The 20,983-nt window shown below is 41.7% G+C and overlaps 1 protein-coding gene across 2 annotated transcripts in view; it reads right to left on the reverse strand.

The window, feature by feature from the left end:
- The window catches only part of SLC26A5 (solute carrier family 26 member 5), a 36,380-nt gene extending 19,792 nt beyond the window's left edge, over window positions 1-16,588 (reverse strand). Inside the window, exons 1-4 of one of the 2 annotated variants that reach the window (XM_005482647.4) lie at window positions 16,449-16,588; window positions 15,718-15,836; window positions 4,847-5,059; window positions 3,031-3,170 (exon numbers count right to left, since the gene is read on the reverse strand). In XM_005482647.4, coding sequence (XP_005482704.1) covers window positions 3,031-3,170; window positions 4,847-5,001 — 295 coding nt within the window. In that variant the 5' untranslated portion in view covers window positions 5,002-5,059; window positions 15,718-15,836; window positions 16,449-16,588. The remainder of the gene's footprint in view (window positions 1-3,030; window positions 3,171-4,846; window positions 5,060-15,717; window positions 15,837-16,448) is intronic. The other variant, XM_026790793.2, reaches the window with a different exon arrangement.
- Between the last annotated feature and the right edge of the window lie 4,395 nt (window positions 16,589-20,983).

Below are 20,983 nucleotides of genomic sequence, written 5' to 3' on the forward strand. Positions count from 1 at the left end.
GTATGATAAGTTAACAACAAAAATAAAACATCTGAAGCAAAGGGATTTAAGTCTACTACAACTGAACATACCTAACAGGAAATCTAGAGACTTGTCCCAGGTTTAAAAAATAGGAGATCTTTCAGTGAATAGTCTTTAAAATGTATAATACTCTAGGGCAGTGCCTAGAAACATGATGGGTTGAGTCAGGAAACCAAAGTCTAATTACAGGCACTGCAGGTGTGTTTGTGTGTACACGTGTGCATCTGTTTTGCCTTTGTGGGTGCAAACACTCCTTAATGGCCAGCAAATGATTTTTGTTGCTTTTGTTTTCATCTGCAGATAGAAACACCCAAACTCTCATAAGTGGGACATATTTGACTTTTTCTTTTTTTTCCCATCAGACATGGTGTTCATGGCAACCCCTAACTGACCAAACACTTTCCTCCTCCCTTACCCCAGAATGACTGGGATAACATAACAGTTTATGTTTCCACAAAACATGCTTCAAAATGTAAAATAAGCAGAGAACTTCTGGCAATCTGTAAGGTCACAGAGCTTATACAGCCTGGTATCTTTCCCAAAAACAAAGTCCTTTTTGTCATTAAGCCCTGTCCAGTCCCATGCAGTGGAATGCAATCCACATCATTCCTATCTGCAGTGGGGGCTGGCAAGCATCACTGTGGAGCTGTGGGGGAACAGCTCGAAGGGACACCAGGGAAGAACATCTCCCACCCTCTGTGTGACTCAGGGTGTGCTGATCATGGGACCAGGCTGACAAGCAAGTGGTGTACATCATGTGATGTGGCACACAACTGTCCCAAGCAGTTCCAGCCAAAACAATAGCTCTACATAGTTTTTGTTAATGAGAACTGACACCAGAACAGAACAAATGGGCCTCAAGGAGAAAACACTGCATCCTGGCTTGGCTTGGTTCTGCACTCTCACAAGTGCAGGCTGGTGACACCTGTGGGTTAGTGCAAATTCCAAACAGGGGCAATGGTTCACCCACCATGAAGAGCCAGTGATACTCAAAACAACCTCTCCCTAATAATTTAAATTAGGAGACAAAGCATCACATTCCAAAAAAAAGAGCTAAACCAAATGGATCTGTGCCATCCAAGTGCTCTTGTGCAGTGTAGTAAGTCACAGGACCTTGTTCTAGCCCTAAACAATATGTTAGTCCTTACCAAAAATTCATATTCTCACCAAAAGTGGACTGATGGTATCATCAATTCTCTTGCTCAAATGAGCATTTCATTAAGTACTTGTGAAACTCCTCCCACATATCTTTTCTCACCCAAGGGGTACCTCTCCTGACATCAGCAAACACCCTGTACTGTAACAGTCTGGCCTTTAACATGATGATGAACTTCACAGTACAAGTAACCAGAACTGAAAATCAGTGTTCAAAACTGGGAGGGTGGGTCTGTGTGAAGTTCCTGATCTGAATACCCTTTTATTCCCTTTCATTTGTACTGGCATTTTTAGAGACTGTCAGTGCCAAGGAAATAAAGAGATATTGACCTGATAGGAGGCCATGGCTTAAACACCGTGGTCATTGTAGTTCTGCCTGGAATGATTCCCAGGCTTCTTTGAAGCCATGCTTGCTATAATTACTTTCATTCCAGAAAATTGAAAGTTCAACTTTTGTGTTTTCAGAAAGGGAAAGATTAGGAGCAGTTTAAGGGCATGTCTACAGGCGCCAAATGAATAATGTTTACTTTTAAAAAGAGTCACAGAATTAAGTACAAAGTTCACTGCTGACCACTTACATTTTAGTGTTCTTTCAGGTCATGACATAAATTATGTTTCAGTATACAACTGACAATGTTTGTGTCTAGTATATGACAGATATGCCTGAGAGTTAACCACATTAGCTATCAGTTGAAGATAAGTCTATGCTTCCCTGTGTAGAAATAAAAATAACCTTAATCATAAAACTTAAACAAAACCAGGAAGATACAGAAATAAAGAAATTATCTGCAGAGCCTAAGTTAGGGTATTGAATTATTTTAACTGTTTACCACCCATTAAAATCTTGGACTTACAGATGACTTTTTCAGACCTGCCTCAGCCTAAAGTGGAACAAGTGAAGTGCAAATATGAAATAAATCAACACAGAAGTAAACTTATTTATGCTTAATTACAACACCCTCTGGACAAGGCTCTGCACAAATCAGAGAATTTTCTTGATCCCAAGACATTGTGGAAAAATCTACTGAGACTGTGGCAGCTACTGTGAAGCTGCCATGCCCAGAGCAGTGGGCATCCCATAATGATATTGCTGTAGAAGTGCTGTTGCTTTCTAAACTCCTTACACTTCTGAAACTGCTAATAGTAAATGCTGGGCTAAACAAAAGATTCTACTGGTCCATTTACCAAGAGCTGGAATGGACACAGAATAGTGAACACTGGATTTCTCTGTCTTCCCAGAACCTGCTCCTGCTTCAGGACTGGGCTCCACTTAGGCTGACACTTCCAATAATTTACTAGAAATTTCCACAGATTTTCAATCTTGTTACAGATTATGCGTTTGATTTGTTTCCACCACATAAATCGCTGCCTGCTGCTATGGTTCCAGTGTAAAGTGGTGACTTCTAGGCTTAGGGATCAGTCTTTGAATTCCTGCATGTTCTTCTCTGGTTAAATTTAGTTTGGTTACTTTGCCTCAGTTGCTCCCTGAAACATAATGTCTATATGTCTGCTACCCTCTGCAGGAAATAAGCCACGACTTTCAGGACAATGAGATCAGAAAATAAAATGGTGCATTCAGGAAAAGTTTGGACATGCACTTAAACTGTGAAAGGTTGGTCTGCCATTGAGAGCTGTGGATACTGATTAGAGAGGGAGCTTCTTTCAGGGTTTGGTGCATATCACTACTTGCAGTTTTAAGGGAATCATCATTCTGGGCTGGTCTGCAGAATCCATGTTGATCTCCACAGAGAGCCCTGAGATACACATCCTGTTCTCAGGAGCACCTGTTTCAGGATGTCAAGGCACACACAGAAAAAGTAAGGAAGAGATAATTAAATCCAGAGGTACACTCACCTTGAGGAAGCTGCATGACCCCAGTGCTAATACCTGAGATAATGTCTCCAAATAAGTATCTTCTCACTGGGTAATGAGGCAGCCATTTTAAAATTGGTAAGAAACTGTAAAGATGAGACTTGGCTTTCTTAGAAGTACAACTGGAATTACAAAGCAGAAAGAAAGTTAGACACCAGCAAGGGACAAACAGGCTGTAAAAATTGTCTTTCATCCCTATACAGGAACAGTTCCTTTACAGGCAGGCTCAGACTCCTGATGACAGTAATTTCTGGACATGCTTAAGCGCAAACAACTATGCCTCCAGTTAATTTAGCCCTTAATCATGTGTTAGTGCTGTTGACAAACCTTGCAGAACTAGAGAAGAGAACAAAACTGGAGCACAAAACTCAATGTGCATAGACTGGAATAGTTTTACTTCCCACTGGAGGTCAGGGGAAGTAAAGAAAGCCCACTATTAGGAAGCAAGTTATTCTCAGGGGATTGTTCCTAGTAACAATCTTGCTTCCTGATAGTGGTTTTCACTCATCAGAGTACTCTGCAGTGCTTCTTCCCATTTACTATTTGTGTACTGTATACTTTTTTGATCATAATATTGTATATTCCTAATCTTTAAACATGGCAAATCTATTAATTTAACCAGTACTTACTACTATCCCTACCAGTACTGACAGCCCCACTTTCAGGCCATTTGAGAGCACAACCCTTCCTCACCCAGAAGGGAAAGGCACTGAGGCCAGCAGCACTGACCCTGACTCTCAGCAGAGCTATTAACCTTTTGAAACCCTGACTCATGACAAATGAACAGAGCCAGGAAATACATATCTCTATCCAGTACTGCCTGGCATCACACCTTGATTGTACTGTGGGAAGTTTAACCTTGGCTAAAAATGTAACACATAAATGCTCTTCTGTGTAGGGGAATTGCAAGAGAATTGCAGAGATTTGTTAGCATTTCTGAATTGCACTGTGAAGAAGCTTGTTGCTAAAAGTGAGAGTCATCCACACTTCTCCATGGTTAGGTAGACTATATCACAAAAAGGAGGATTTTGATCCACTTTCTTTTAATTCAGGACAGACAAGTTTTCTGAGGTAGAATGAAATGTCTTTACCATTGAAAACATTCCATAAACCAAAGCTAATCTCCCAATGTCAAATCATGTAAACAGGAATATTTTATAGAAAAGCAATTCTGTTGTCCTGCAGAACAAGGTTTGAGAAAGAAATGGAAAAAAACTCTGCAAAGGAAGCACAGATAAATATAAAGCTAATGAGACCTTAAATCCCCTGGTACCATGGAGCAAGAGAACCACAGTTAAAGACATTTCACATCTAACCAGATGATACTTATATGCCAAGGCAGTTAATTAGAAGCTAGAGAATGCCTTTAGTAAGTTCTTATTAGACCAATATTTAGATTTCTACACAGCTATCACACATCTCCATTCTTCTGTGAAAGGATCATGTGAAGCACAAATTTGGCCATAAGTATTTCCACATAAGAAGGACAGATATTTTCTGGGTCTTATGAATTCATGTCACATGATCTGACTAATACTTCACATTCCCATGCTGTGTATTTTCCTTTTGCACTTTGATGAAGGCAATTCAACTAATTTATCCAACATTTTCTAATATAGTTCTACATTTACATTAAAAGCACATACACAGCTTCTTCCCAGTCTTGTTGAATGGTCAAAGAAGAATTAGTGTTTTTATCTTTTAGGTTTCTTTGAAGAGATTACCGGCTAAGTGCATGAATCAATTAAGAATTATAATATTTCCAACCAATAAAACAAAGCTAAGACAAAAACCCTACCGACAAGAATGTGCAAGCCTCTGCCCTAAAGTCTGTCGGGTTCTCTGTCGCCTGTGCAGCTGTCCTTGCAGGAGCTCCTGGTTGTATATTGGTCTCTGCACACAATACATCTGGCTTTGCTCAAGACCCACTTCTTCTCCTTGAGCATGTTCCATAGTTGATCTCACAGACCAGCAGTGAAGGAGGAACAGTTCCACGGTCTCCACCAAAAATCTGCATGCAGACAAAATAAGTTTGGTTTCCTTTTGAACCTCAGACTTGGCATTTCCTTTCAAATAATGTATTTTAACAAGCTAGAGGCAAGAACTGTGATTGCAGTCTAATTAAATAGTCTGTAACAGCAGGAAGAAAATAAATCACACTTAGTCCTTAGTATATGAAAACTATTAATTTATGCTTCTCTTGTATAATGAAAGCTTTTACATTATTTTCTTTGTAAATAAGAGATGAAACTAACCTGGAAGGTTGTATTCATGTTTATCTGGATTTTCTCTCAGTTTTTAAAGAATATACCACTGTAGGAGGGAGATTCCTTTATGGCTGAGTTACTTCCTGCTTAGTCACAACCTGGCATGTCCATTTTCAAAAGACAGAACTCTAACACTGAGAAACCCACTTCTTTCTTCCAGATTGTCAGTTGCATCCTGCATCCATTCATCTGCCTTCTTCTCTATTTCAGAAGCTTCTTTTTCCAAACAGCATCTCAAGGATACACAATTCAGTACTTTCAAACAGTTATTATTTCAATGAATGTGCCACTTACTGCTATTCTCAATCTGCACAGACTAAAACAGGTATCAGGAGATGTGCCCAGTTTTAAAACTAGCCAGAAGGTTTGTAAAGATCTATTTGTCTGTCTGATTCAGTGCCACAAAAATCTTAACACGTTTAAAAGACACTCTGCTAATTCCACTGCCCCATGTTTGCTGCTTTCAGAAATCCTGGGCAAGAAACTCACTCCCAATTGTGAGCAAAGTGACAGGACTGCTGTGCTGTTAGGCAGAGATGCTGGCTAGTGCCACACTCGATGACAGAACGTGAGTGCAGTGGGAAACAGAGCCATCGCTGTGAGCAAGGCCTTGGGCTCAAGTCCAGCAAGTCACTTAAGCATGTGTTTGCCTTCAACCAAGGCTGCTAACCCAGGGGTGCTCTGTTTCTAGCTGTACATCAATACTTTTCTGGGAAAGGGCTACCACGCAGAAATTAAACAAATTGCTACCTAAGCACTCAGACAAAGCCAACCACGATTGGTCCAACATTCCGATTCAGCAAATACAGTCAGACCATCAGCAAAATATCAATATTGCTATCTATGTCTTCACTCTGATGAAAGTGCTGGAATTTTCCACTCAGGTCTTGGTAATCTCTCCTAGAACTGACACAGCTTAGCATCTCTTCAGTTCTCACTATTTCATAAGCAATACTTTCCCTATACTGTCAGCCACAAAAGGATATTTTTACTAAAATAGTAATTTTTCATTTACTGCACTACTGCACACTCTAGATTGACTCCAGTTTTATTGTATGAAATAAAGGCAATCCTTCTTGAGCAGGGAGGTTGTAATCTGTGATCCTCAGAAGTCCCCTAAAGCCTCAACCATTCTGGGATTCTGTAATGGTCCCTTATGTCATTATTCACGTAGAATCCATCTTCTCCAGTAATTAATTGAGGTGTTCTGGCAACACTGGCCTTATCCACAAATTAAGAAGCAATTTTAATCAGTCCTAAACAGAAAATACACTCAAATCAGAACCAAAAATGCAACTGCATGCAAAAGACACAGACCAAATCAGCTAAATGACTTGGTTTTGGCCAAACTTCTCCAATAAAATGAGAATGCAGTACCAATACATTTTTAGCCACGGTTTTAAAAACACACACTCTGCCTTCTTTCTGCTACAAAGGACAGCAACAAAAGACAGTGCCCTGCTAACTCCAAACAATTCAGGTCCTGAATTTCCACCTTTGAGTTTGTTCAGCTTCAGGTAGATTGGTTAATATATAGAAGAGCCACATGAGATTGTAACATAAATCTAGATCTGGAGAGGTCTGGAGGTCTCCACTTCTGTACACAAGCTCCAACTCTCCCAGGTACTATGAGCATATACAGAACAACAGAAGTTCCACCCTGCCTCTGGTTTTCATGGTAAAATAAATTATACAAATGCTGTATTTGACTAACTGAACAAGGTCCAACTCTAAATCAGTTATTCAGATCATGGCAAGAGTTAGTTTGGAATACTGCCAGAGGTCACAAGCCAAGTTTCACCATCACTCAATCTAAAGATTTTTAAACTGTAGATTGAATGTTTCTGATTCTGTTAGAGTAAGGAAGTTACACTGCACTGAATCATGAGAAACAGCTAAAACAAAAGTAACTTGAGGGAGGATATGATAGGATCTTGTCTTAACCTTCACAGTGGACACAAGAACATAGAAAATAAACCACAAGTAATTTAAAGAGATTCTATATCTACCTAAAACTACTGCTGGATATATCACACTCTTTCTTTTCCATGTCATTTCACCACCTTCATCTTAACAGCCCTGCATAAGCATGTTCCTTGATGGCAACCTAAAACACTATGCTGTAGATAGCACAGTAACAATTAAAGTCTTTAATATCATCCCTCTCTTTTGCAGAAGCACACAGAGAGCACGAGTGAGATGCTTGTCTTTATGAGAGATGATACACATTGTCTATTGAGTAGCAAAATAGTAACATTTCATGACTGGTTCAAATGTCTCTCCAAGTGTTTGCTGCACACAAACTGGCAACACAGTTTTCCAAGGCTCAGAAATTGAGTCTTGCCCTTCACTCTCAGAACGCTTGAAGAGCAAAAGCAAGGAACTGCCATTTTCATGAAAAGAAAGCTTACTGCAATGACTTCTGAAAACTCACAGACCTTTATCCAGAGGAAGAGAAAGGCAATGGTGGATAGTGGAATACTGCTTTTCAACAACCTTTGAACTTCATGGCAAGAATAAAGTTAAAAAGCTGTAAGAAAGACTGTCATTAATCTTATCAGCCAGATAAGAGTTGAGTAGAAGTAGGTAAAACGTGTATGCAGAAGACTTAAGAGTTGGCAATTCTTTATCTGACTGATAAAGGCCTGTCTTATATCTTTCCTGCTATTATCAAATTGAAGGTGTTAAAGAAAAAAAAAAAGTGAAGTAAACATGAACTTATAACACTATCAGTAATAAATTAGCACTTTCTCTTCCCTGTCTTAGCTGATAAAGGAGGTCTGTCAAGCCATCAGCACTGATTCTTACAGAGGACAATAATTTTTGATCCAAATCACGTGAATCAAAGTGCAACCATAAAATTTACAGGAACAGAGATTTGGCTGCTGTTCCTTGGATTCAAAATACAACTATGGGGAGAAAAAAGCAAGAAGCTGGAGACATTAAGAATGGTGTACCATGTGACTCTTACAGCTTTAACAGGGACTTTTTCTCCTAACGTGTATCTAACCTGAATGTGTCTGAGCTATTTAAGGAAATGGGGGAGTCAGCAGCAAATCCATTGTCTTGCCTGTTTTATAAGGGCAAAACCCCTTTCTTTTGGAAACACAAATTCTTTTAAGTGGCAGAAAACCACAGGTGGACAGTACTAGTACTGTGTTACAGTATGTCCTCTGCTAGAGACTTCCAAGTTTGATCATGAGCTAAGAAGTCTATGAAATATTTTGTGTCTTCAAGCTTACAAAGGCAGGTGACAGCCATCAGCCAAAGGGCTGGTGGAAATACTGCCACGCTATGTAAAACATCTTCTCCCAAATGCACCCTGAAAAGCACACTTACTGCAAGGTCTGCTCCTACTGTCTGAAGAGGCAAGACACAAACCCAGGTGATTTTAGGAAGCACATAATGGCTCATTTCTTTCTTTTCTCTCTGGCCTCATTCCCCAGTGCCCTTCCACTTTTCACCCTCAATGACAAGTACAAAGTTGTTTTTCAAATAAGCCCAAAGGTGTAAAATGACTGGGTGGGGTCATAAGGAATGTGTTCTCCTGATTTTATTGGACTGTTCTCATCATTCTCTTTTCTCTCCACTCCTCCCATTAAATCCACTAACAACTAGATTTTTTAAACCTGAAGGCTTTAAGTAAAATTTCATAAATTTAGGGGTAACTTGTGAAACAAACAAAATTTTCCTTGTGTAGGTCCTAATCTAAGAAATGCACTCCAGGAGTGAACCTTTGGGAAAAAAATAAACCAAGACCTTAAATTTCTATGCAGCTTTTAGACAGGTAAAATGTCCACTCTAATAATTAGAAGGGTGAGATGATTACATAAACTGTGTTTGGTGGTGTGATAAAAGCTTCTCCACACACCTCTAATGTTACTCAGAACAACAGCAGGATGGCAAACTTGGATAATACCCTGGTGGGCTACTGCCAGGGCTACCACATGAGCCATCAGCCTATCAAAAGCTCATCACCACCAATCCAGAGTGGTACACAAGGGTCACCCATGGGACCCTAGAAGTCCCTGCCACTTCTCAGTGTGAAAAGCATCTGCCCATCTCTAAGAGTAAGAGCACTCAGGGACAGCAAAAGGGGTCCTGGGAAGTCCTGGCCAGTCACACATGGGATGGTCTGTACCAACAGCTGGAGTGGGGCTATCACCCTGGGGCTCATTTGTCCAGCTCAGCTGGGGAAATTGGGATGAAGGAGCTCCTAGGCAGATTGTGTGAGCCTGTGTGCTGGAGGGATCCACCCTGCAGATGTGTGATGTATCTCTACATGTGTACATATATTCTCAGCACTGGACCTCCATCCTGCTTGGCTAGAGAGCAGAGGGGCTGAAGCTGTTGCCTCTCTGACATGCATGACTTGCCATGTACATTGTGTGTGTGTGCTTATGGGAAACATCTTCAGCCCTGGTACTGGTTGGATCTGGGGATATGGAGCAGCAGCAGCAGCCCCATCTTCCTCAGGCTGTTGAATTCAGTATGATATAATTTCCTCTAATGAACCTATCTTAGCCACTGAAAACATCATAATAATAACATTGAGCATAAAGATCCTTCTCTCAAAATGGTAACAAATAAGACATATATATATTTTAAAATAAAATTATTATGTAACTGGTAAGAGGCAATTTATATTTCATGCTCCTTGCCAAAAAATACTTAAGGCCCCAAAGTTTACTGCATGGACTAATGAACTCATTAGTGTCTTAGGCATATTTCTTATCAACCAGCAATCTTATGTTTGTTTTCATCAACAGAATGTTTTAGGACCTGTTATAATGATTGAGCTGTTTAATCCATTCCACATAACACAAACAGCTGGAGCACTTTGAGCAGCAGAACATTGGTCTCCTTCCCTCTGAGACTAAGATAAGAGATGGCTTCTGTTTCCAGTGTAAACACATTGATGACCATGGGAATCCATGGCAATATGATCATTCTTATTTCTGCTTTTTGCAACTTCAGTGACCTTGGATCCTAGTCTGCCATCCTCCTTCCCTTTGCCAAAAGCAGTTGCTAGGGACAGTGGAATCAGTAAGTTAATCAGAACAGTAGCATGGCTGATGACCCCTTTATTATGCTTTGTTAAGCCAACTGATAAGGACATCCACCACTTCAGAGACAGGTAATCATTAGCCAGCTTCATCTCCAGAGAAAATCCACTGCCAAAAACTTTGGTGGAGCAGTTTTCTTCATAAAGCTCCAGCTGGTCAGAGGAGATAACATAAATCAAGATAATGAATACACATCAAGCTAAGCCAGAATAATTTCTTTACTTCTTGTGATCTCAGTGGACCTCCAGCAACCGGTTAATTTTTTTCAGGCAAAGTGGAACATGCAGACAGTAAACAAGTGTCTGTGCAGAAAGAAATTACTTCATTCTGTTCTACACTTCCTTCTACAGAAAAGCCACCAAAAGAATTCTCCTCTATCTGCTTCATCAACTCTTTACACAGATCACTACCCTCTCAAGTGCTGCATCAAGTCAAAAATAAACAATGAAAAATAGAAGGCTGTTATTTATAACAAAATCATTTCAGTCATCATGTTTACAGTGCAAACCTCTCAAGTCAGAGAAACTGAAGGATAGTAAAACAGTGTGGTCAGAGGAAGAAATGACTGGGGTGCAGAGAGGGAGGAAGAGAGGGTTTAGAATGGGATTAAAATTTATATTCCAGTTGCACTGCTGCAAACATGGCATAAAGTAACTACCATTACTTGAGTAACATGAGGTTTTGAAAAGTCTCCAAGGATCCTCTACAAGGCACTCTTTCTAACAAGTTCTGAAAGGATCTGCTCCTCTGTAAAACAGGCTGCAGCCACTGCCATGCTTGAAGAAATTCCTGAAGAACTGATGCTTCTGAAAGGCAACACAGAACTTCAGCACAGGGCAGCCACTCCTTGGGAAAGCAGCATGACTAACTCTTTCTCAAAGCTGCCACTCTCCTCCTGATAGCTCTGAGAACTTCCCTATCCATGTTAGGATCTGCAAACAGTTCATTCTTGGAAGCTACTTCATAACACACATTTTCTGTGGTTTTTTCCTGCACTAGGTATGAAACCGAATCCCACATGAGCAGTAAGCAGAATATGACATATGATAGATCCTGTCCCCATTTATGCAACTGTTGCTTGGTGAAGATGTTATCTAAACAATACATTCTCCTGTCTCTTATGTACTTGAGTGTTGCTTCATGACCTGAAGGTGAATGCCAGACACTGGGAATAACCTTCCTCAATGTTTTGATGCCAAGATTACACCTAAAGGCCATGAGTGCACAGCAAACACAGGCCAACACTGCTTTTGCTTGAAATATTTTAAAATGCACTGTAAGCAAAGAACATGTAGAGAAGTTTCTCAAAGTGTTAGTACATATATATATATTTCTTCTGTGGCTAATGAAACTTTTAATGTGAGACAGCCCCATGTCTGCTCTTAACTGCTCCAACAAAAAGATCAACCCTTGTGGAGCTGAACATTTCTTCAAATGACCCTCTAAGTGTATTTGGCAGAACAACCCTGCATGAATGGATCCCCGCAACAGCTGCACTAGAACAGGGTGTCTTAATGAAGGAACTGGAAGAGCAGGAAGGGTATCTGGGCTGAGGATCATCAAATGAAATGAAGAAAGGTTCACTGAGTAATTTTCTGATGATTTCTTCTTGCAAGAACCTTTCCTTCCTTCTCAGGAACACATATGCAAAAGAAACAAATGCCACCAGAAAACAGGGGGGAAAAAAAATCACACTCACTGCAACTGCAGTTAGTTAGACTCAGGTCACCTGTTCAGCTATATGGACTTCAATGAAGCACCAAAAAGAGATCATATATGTTGATTTGCATGAAACTGGCAAAGAAATAAAACTGGAATCATATAATACGGAACTGAAAACAAGCAAACAAGTACAGTGCAAAATTTCAAAAAGAAAAATGCAATGAACCAAAGACAGTAGGTAATGAAACAGTAAACCTGAAAGAAATTGGAAGGGCTTAGAAAACAATGTTATGTCAAAACCCTGAAGCTGGGGCAGGATCCTGGTAAAGCAGGATATGCAGGGTTAGATGCTGAAGTGGTAAATGAATTCAGGTATAGATTTCTCTGGGAAAGGACTTGAACCATGTTATGCTATAAAGGTAAGGTAGCAGCAGCAAAACTTCTGTATTTAGAGAAGACATTACAGTTGCCTGTATCTGTGATAGACATGTAGTTTTGTTCCTTATGTGACCCCTCAGATTTGCCTGAGGTTAGCAGAGCTCTGTGAGAACAGGAACAGGCAGTTCCCTGTGAGCACCTCTGAGCAGCAATCCAAGTTTTATCCTGCATGGGCTATAGCTTTTTAAATTCCATTCCATGAAAACCAGGTAGAAATTTTGTAATCCTTAATCAGTTCAATCCTTAACTGAGCTTAATTGATCTGTCCCTACTAGACTGAACTCCAACAAGGATGTTTCAAACAACACAGTCAGCAATCTTTGATTTGGATTGGAAAATCCTGTCTATGCCTTAGAATCACAGAATGGTGGAAGGAGCCTTCTTGAGACCACCCAGTTCCAAACCCCTGCTCTGGGTAGGGACATCTTCCACTAGACCAGGTTGCTCAAAGCCCCACCCAGCAGGGGATGAGAGGCTTTCTGAGGCGTTCTCAAATCTCAGCCCTGCTTCAGAACCTAATTTCCATAAAATAAATTAAAAGGAGCAATTTGATCTTTGCTCTAGCCCAGCCTATGTGTCAGAATCTCAGATGTTCAATTAACAGATTAAAATCTATTAATTAGCTAACACACACCCTCCCCAATAACCACAACAGTATAAGAACACAAACAGAACTGGACATACAAAATAGTAAGCAACGATCAAAGCAGAGCAGTAAAACTTGATCCCCTGCCTGGGCAAAACCAGTAAGTTTTCAATGATGGCTGGAGAAAAAAAGATTCTACCCAGGCAGTAAAAATGCAGATTGTAAAGAACCTTCCAGGAAGGCAATCACACTATTCTTTGTCAGATGGAAGGTTTTCTCACCTTGCTACTGCACAAAATAAAATAAATAGTTAATGCAACATTTTGAGAAGAGTGGTCTGAGTTCCTGACAGGCCAGTGATTCATATATGTACTCTTATAATTATAAATCAAAATCTAAATCCTATCAATGCAACTGATTTGCAAAACTCATTCAAGTGCCTGCACAAATGTACAGCCATATCTTCAAAGCCATGGAAATGTTTGACATTGTCTGTTTGTGTATAGATTTCCCATTACCTGGGCACACAGCAAATAGCAACAAGACCTGCACTTTGCTGCTGCTTATATTTCTAAAGAGCAAAAAGCTTTAGATAGATAACTGGTTATAAAATAACAGCAATGGCAGGTCTTGTAGCCATGTGAAGAATTATTATCAGAAAGACTATCAAGAAATACTGGCTAGCAAGGCAACATTCTGCTGACTAACAGTTCTGGGGAAAGAAACATCTGAATAATGATGGTGTTTAATTCATTAAAAATAACTGGGAAATCAGTAGGCTAATTAGAGCTTGAGAGTTTTAGATTCAGCATGGGTTTCTTGTGCTAAAAGTTACAGGCTATGAAACAATCAGATAGGAAAAAAATCAGAAAAGAAAGATTTAGAAAACCAGATCTTACAGAAAAATACATCAGCAATAAAATAGAAGAAAAAATAGCAGCGACCAGTTCATTGGACAGAGACCAGGAGAGGCAGAGCTCAAAGTGTGCTTTTCCAGGCAGCTCAGTGGATGCATAAAAGTCTTGGTTACATTTACAGAGGCTACAGCTGCAATTCAAATTAGTAGTAGTTCAAGATAATACTGGTCTGCCTATACTATAACAGTCAAAGCAGATAAACATACATTCAGCTCTTCTTTCTTAAGTTATTAGCAAAAGAGCAACAGTGTGACAGCCATGTGCTAAATCTGTGCTTGTTTTCCATTATTTCAGAATCAACTTATATAATAATAACATTTTTCCATGTGGTTTTGGAATATTTAAGTTCTAAAAACATTCAATTTTTGGGGACAGAGTATTATAAGCATGAAAAACTGTGTGGTGAAGATATGATTTGAACTACAGTAATGGACTAGAAATTCCAAACAAAAGGCAAGATGCAATGACTGTTCAGTGCTCCAAGTTGTAAGATCTGATGGCTGAATCCAACAGAGTATTTTAGTAAGTATTCAGCTTAGAAAACAGGGCTCACTTTATGCCAGAGGCTAAAAACATCACAATTTCCTAGGCCTTTCGCCTAGATTGCTCAATTATCTGTACTTTTTAAAATTATATCAGCCTTTAAGCAAACTGTTACCCTGCACACAGAATTTGTACAGTATGAGCAATAAAAGCATATCAGCTCTGGACATGATACTGAGAGGAAATAAAGTTTAGTTTAGAACATGGATGCAGCAGCAGGCTTGTTTCTTACTGAACTCAGAGCTTTCCTTCACTGAAATCTGATTCTGAATATAACTCAATATTGCCCCAACTACCCCCATAAATATACCTTTAAATGCATTGAAGCTTTTAGAATGAGACTGATGAGTTAAATACCCTCAAGTCTATACAAGGGAGTAAATGCTATTGCAAATTAAAATGCTTTATCAGCTACCAACAGCAGCTCTGCATGTGTGAAACTCCATTCTCTTCCTATACCTTTCCCACACTACATGTCAGAGATGTTTCACAATACAGTGCAAGACTATTAACAAAACACTTCAGTCTGGAAATACTGCTGAATGCAGAACTGAAACATCTGTCCTGTCTTAGGAAGGCTTAGGACTGTCAGAAACCAAGTGCTTTAAAGTGTTCCTTGAGGAAGGCAAGAGGTGATCCCCACAGAGTTAATGCAGTGCAAGCCACCTGCACGTGTTTGTTTCTGAAACTGCAAATTACCTTAGTTTTTCTATTTCTACAGCAGCAGTAAAGTAGCATCCTACTCATGAAAGTTCTGTAATATAAACCAAGACACCTGTTAGCTCAAAATACCTGTTACTGCACATTTAGCAAGAGACATTTTAAAAGTTTGCTTGCAGATTTTAGTCTTAGTTTGGGAAACCTTCAGCCAAAATATTCTGTGCCCAGATCCTTGTTGTCAGTCATTGACATAAAAACCAATGATGTACAACTGTATTACTGTGACAGAAATGAAGAATTATGAATGCACATTCTGCTGATTCATCAGCAGAAATAATGGCAGCAATCTAATGTTTTTTCTTTTCCTTACTACTGGATTAACCCTATATGCCTGCTGCAACAGCCACTTGGGTCCTCTGAAATTTCGAAGCATCCCAAAACCAGCTTTCAACCATATTTCAATTTCCAGACAACCAGAAATTTTGCAATGGCAGTATGGGCACGAGCACAGCAAATTTAAGCCTACTTACTTTCCTGGCTGGCTTCTCCTAGTTGCTTTCACTGATCCCTTGTAAGGAGTTCAAAACGTTCCCACAGCTCGTGAAGCTGAAAAATACTGACATAGGAAAGGCAAATTCCTCTTCTTTGCCTGAAAAGTGGAAGGGCATGAAGGAGTTGGGGGGTGAATAGTTTAATCGAGGTTTTGGAAAGGTTTTGAAGGTCTTTGGGTTAAAGCTAGTACTGAAGCACAGAGCAGGTAGTTTTTGTTGTTACAAGACTTCTTGGGAGAGCCGCTCCGACCTAACGCAGCTTATAGTCGGAGGGCTGCAGCCACAACACGAGGAAATGACTGATCTCTCACCCTCCCTCGGGCTTCCCCGTGGGTGCTGAGAGCGTTTTACAGCCCCGAGCACCGCGGGTGCCGCCGCTGCCCCGGCACGGCGCTGCCCGGGACCGCGGCTGCCCCCGGAGCGCGGCGCTGCCCCCGGAGCCCGGCTGCTGCTCGCGGTGCTCCGGCCGCTCCGCCGGGGCCGGCAGGGAGCGAAGGGAGAGGGGACGTCACGGAGCGAGACCCCCAAGGTACCTCCGGCCCGGGGTGACCGAGCGGGAGCCACAGGCGTGGGGACAGCCCGACCCCAACCGACGCTCTTCGCGGCGAGGCTCGCTCTCCTCACGGGAGATCCGCTCAAGGGGAGAGATCCCCTCCGCTATTGATCCCGTGCTCACCCCCCCCCCAGCCGGCCGGCCGCGCTCCGCTCACCGCCCTCCGCCTTCCTCCAGCGCCGCAGCCACCGCCGCCGCTCGCACCAAGGTGAGGAGCCCGGGGGCGCGGGCAGCCGCCAGCCCCTGCCGGCTCCCGCCCCTCCCACCCCGCGGCCGCGGGCGCGGGCGCGCCTGGGACTCGTAGTTCCCCCGCAGCCCCGGCCGAGCGCGTCCCCGCCGCGGCCTACGAGTCCCAGGATGCCGCGGGGCCGTGCGCGCTCCCGGCTGCGCGGCCTGCGCGGGCGCTCTCCCGGCCGGGCTCCATCGCTCGGAGGGGATAACGGAGACCTGGAGCCCTGGGACGAGCAGGGTTGGAAGAGTCCTTCAACATCACCGAATCCTTCAACATCACCGAGTGCAGCCATAAACCCAGCCCTGCCCCCGTAACCCCGAAAGCGCATCACCCAGCGCCGGATCCTGAGGGCTCTTGAAGCCCTCCAGGGATGGTGACTCCACCTCCGTGGGCCATCTATTCCCGTGTCTGACCAGCCTAACTGCTCAGATTTTTTCCAAATATATATCTGGGTGTGGTTTTTCATTTTTTCAGGGGCGCAAAGTATACATACGTTTGAATTTCATTGTGAATATGCAGGAATTAGGAAAAAATGCCATCTCCGACTCCTTGGTTTATCATGTTTTCTATCATGGTAGCTTGCTCTCACCCACGACAAAAATGTTTTCCCACTTCCTAGATATGGGTTTGTATACAGAGTTTGTAGAAGTGGGGTTTTGTTTTTTCCAGCTTTGAAACTCTTATACACTAAGAGCATGAAAAAATCAGTGAAACTGATCTCTACAGGACAGTATTATTTGAAGATCTTAAAATGATTCCTTGACATGGTAGCCCTTGTAAGAATGTAAGAGTAACTTAAATAAAATTTAAATGAATTCATGGTGAAATACAGCACTTTAAATTTCAGCATTGTCAAACTGAGAAATTTCAAGGTCAAAACATTTGTAAAGTTCCTTTTAAATATGAGGTTTGTTTACTCAAAACAGGCTGTAACAGAAAGGCATTTAGTTGGAAAATTGCAGTAATAGATAATGCCACATAAATCAGACTGCATTTGGACTGATGTCGGATGCCATTTTTATACAGAACTGGGTAAGTGGAGATACTTTGGGTAAGGCATGTTTGTTGATTCAGTTATTTATCCAAAAAGCTAATTATTTCCTGAATTTGGAAATCTCTAGCCTGTGTTAGAATGCAGGTGTAATTCACTGTGAGGGTGTGGCCTGGTAGCGAATTCTGACGTGCTTTGTTGCCAGTAAAACACACATTGTAGTAACATACCACAGGAAGGCCTGCACAAGGAGAAAGGAGAAGAAAAAGCCTCAAACGAACACAGATTAACAGATTTCCTGCTAGAAAAGTCCCCCCAGGTATAAAGCATCTTGAATGTTCCAGTAATCCTGAGGATTATGTTACACTAATTGTGTCAATGATTGCATTTAAATACAAGCTGGTTTTAATTTCTTGTGTGCATTTTGGTATGTTGCACTCAAAAGTTAATAATTATTTTTATTGCTTCTTTCCAGCATTGTGTAAAATGGTAAAAGATGCTGTGGTTCTTCAGCTCTGGGATGAGGACAGGGATTAATAAAGTGCTAAACTCAGTAGCAGCAAGATGAAAAGAGGATTTTTGGCCAAGACAAGAAAAGGGAGGGAAAGTTAATACAGAATAAACAATATAGACAATTGAGGAGAGTAAAAACACTCATGTGGAGGGTAATTGTGGAATATTAGTTAAGGGTGCATCCACAGCACTGGAGCTGTGTCATGACAGAGGGCTCAGTGTGAGCTTTGGGGGCTCAGCTGGCTCCCAGGGGAAGGAGCAGCAGGAACCACAGCTCTCCAGGGGCATAAGGAATGCTGTGGGGTGCTGTCAAAGGCCAGATCCAGCACTCACACTGCCTGGAGTGGGGCTCCAGCTGTTAGGCTGGTTATTTCTCAACTTCCTCCAGCAGCCACTCACTGGTGGTGGCTATGGGCAGGGGAGGTGGCTAGGGGGCTGAGGGCAGAGTTCTGACACTTCCCACTGGGTCACTGGCATGCACTTCCCATAGGGAACATTCCAGATGGGTCAGAGGGGCTCCATCAACTGGCTCACTCCCCACCACACCCTAACTACCCTCATGTATCTCCTGAGAATGAGACAACTCTCTAAGGCAGAAAAATCCCTGTGTATATTTGGAGTCTTACACAGGTGCTAGGACAGGTCAAACCAGAATTAGTAAAGTTGAGGTGGACATTTCCATATGAAGTGAAACACATTTGATGAACAGGAATTTTCCCACTGATTTCAGTGCCAGTAGGCTTGGTTCTCAAACTGCTGCTGTTAATTAGTTGCTACCCACATCCTATACAGACACATAACTCATGTCAAGCTTTGTTGTTATCCATTATACTACAATTGTTCTAGCAGAAGCCCAAACATCAGGACATTTTCCTTTCTTTGCACTGAAGTTCCTTGAAAATGGCTGAACTCAAGTAATTTAAAATTTCCCCTGAGAAGGGTGTGATTTTAAACCAGCTGAGCTGGGTGTCCAGTTGTGAGTATAAACCTGCTTATACATGCTTTGCATGTGCTGTTTCTAGCCCACCTGGAGCTGTAGGGTGTCAGCAGAGGGCTGCCTGTATGCACATGATCTGTGTGCAGGGAAAGAGGGGCCTGGGGCTATCAGCCAACTTCATGGTATCAGCAAAATCATCCTAATGCAGAAGTGTCAAACCTGTGACTTCCCAGTACGTCCCCAAGTTCTGCCTTTGGCCTGCATGCCATCAGGGAAACAGCTGAGCCTTCTGACATTGCATCTTCTAACTTGCACTTCTGAATTGCTTCTTCTAACTTGTACAAACCTCCCCTGAGTAGCAGAGCTCAAAAGCACAACCACATTCTCTTCTTTTTTTAAAGAAGCTGAAGAAATTTGCTTGTCTATAAACCTAGCATTATCATCATCCTCCAGTATGGTATCCTTCCATTCCTGGAACGGCGTGTTTGCTTGGCCTCGCCTTGCTGCGTGCCAGCTAAACTCTCCCCATCAGGCTCTGTTGTAATTAGCCACACAGGAACTAAGTCTTTAGGCTTACTGCCAGCTCAGGCCCTTTAGCTGAACCAGGAATAACATGGGGAAGAAAAGGCAACAGTCAGAAAACATCAGCAACAGAGAGCACTGGACAATCAATCCACGTCACCTGTACAATGCTTGAATGCTCATAGCTCATGCTCTTTTTTTCCAGCAAAGGAACCACCACCTCTGGGTGGTAAATGCTTTGTCTGCTCCTTCACAGAAGCACTGCAAGTGGTTGCATGGCCTCAGCTGCTCTGGGTTGCTAGTAGCCCTAATCAGCTCTTTAGGGCCATGCTGAACATGGGCAAGCTCTTTTGCTGGCCTTGTTCCATTCTGAGGCTCCCTTGCCAGCTCAGGGTGGAGGTAGCTCCCCTCTGCAGCTGGCTTGTTCCTGTTCCTCCTGTGTTGAGTCACTAGTTAAACCTCACAGAGCTGATCTGAGTGGGTTTTATCTGGGGCCTCACACTGCCTGCCTTCCTGCTTTGATAATAACCAATCCCATTGACTAGTAGTAGATAAATGATGAGGTGATGCTGTGGCAGCATTTCCGCCCAGTAACATTTGCCCTAAAGGGTTAGCAAGTAAATAAAACATAGAACCATGTTTATGGATGTTGTCATATCTCTTTCCAAATGTTTTCCTTTTTAGACTAAACAACTCTCTCTACTTGGAAGCTCATGGGTTCAAGGGTCTTGTTTCTGCTGCAGTACTTTGCAATCTCTCTAACTTGTTTATATCTGCATTTAAGTGAAGGGCTCAACAGCTGCCAAATGCTGTCTACTTTACCAGCACTGGCAGATGTAGTTATATTTATTGTGTTTTGTCATAAGCACTTCCCCTGATGCAATGCAAAATGGCATTTTTAAAAACTGCTTTATGCTGTTGATTCTACTTCTATAGTTTTGTTGGCTAGTCTGGTATTTACCCAATTTGTGTGCTGGTACCTTGTTCTTTGACAGTGTCTTGTCCTTCAGGGTATTTGTTGTGTTATTTAATTACTACCCTTTTCTGTATATTGTCAAGATCATGCAAAGCTGGATTTGGTTCTTCAAAAATATTGGTGCTCTGCACATTTCCTCCCATTAAGAAAATGTTATCATCTTTGGATGAGGAAAGCTTGAGAGAAAAACATTTAGGCAAAATTATGAGAGCTTCAGGTTTTGTTTATTTCAGGAAATCCAGTGGGTCAGTTGCATTTTTCTGTACTTCTGTTTCATTTCTCTTAAGTTCTCCTTATTTACTGGAGCATGGCTTAGTCAGCTGATAGGAGAAATAAGGAAGACTATAAGGCATGCTAAAAGTATTCTAAAAATCAGTTTTCATAGTTATGTCTGCAAAAGTTTTACACCAGTGTATGAACTAAGTACATTTTATAGCATATTTATTGCCATTGATTATCCTTTGTGCCACCCTTGCTATTTTAACAATTGCTTAATGTCAGATGATTCATTGCTTTCAGCC

Source organism: Zonotrichia albicollis, chromosome 4, assembly GCF_047830755.1.
Source record: "Zonotrichia albicollis isolate bZonAlb1 chromosome 4, bZonAlb1.hap1, whole genome shotgun sequence".
Classification (NCBI taxonomy): Eukaryota; Metazoa; Chordata; class Aves; order Passeriformes; family Passerellidae; genus Zonotrichia; species Zonotrichia albicollis.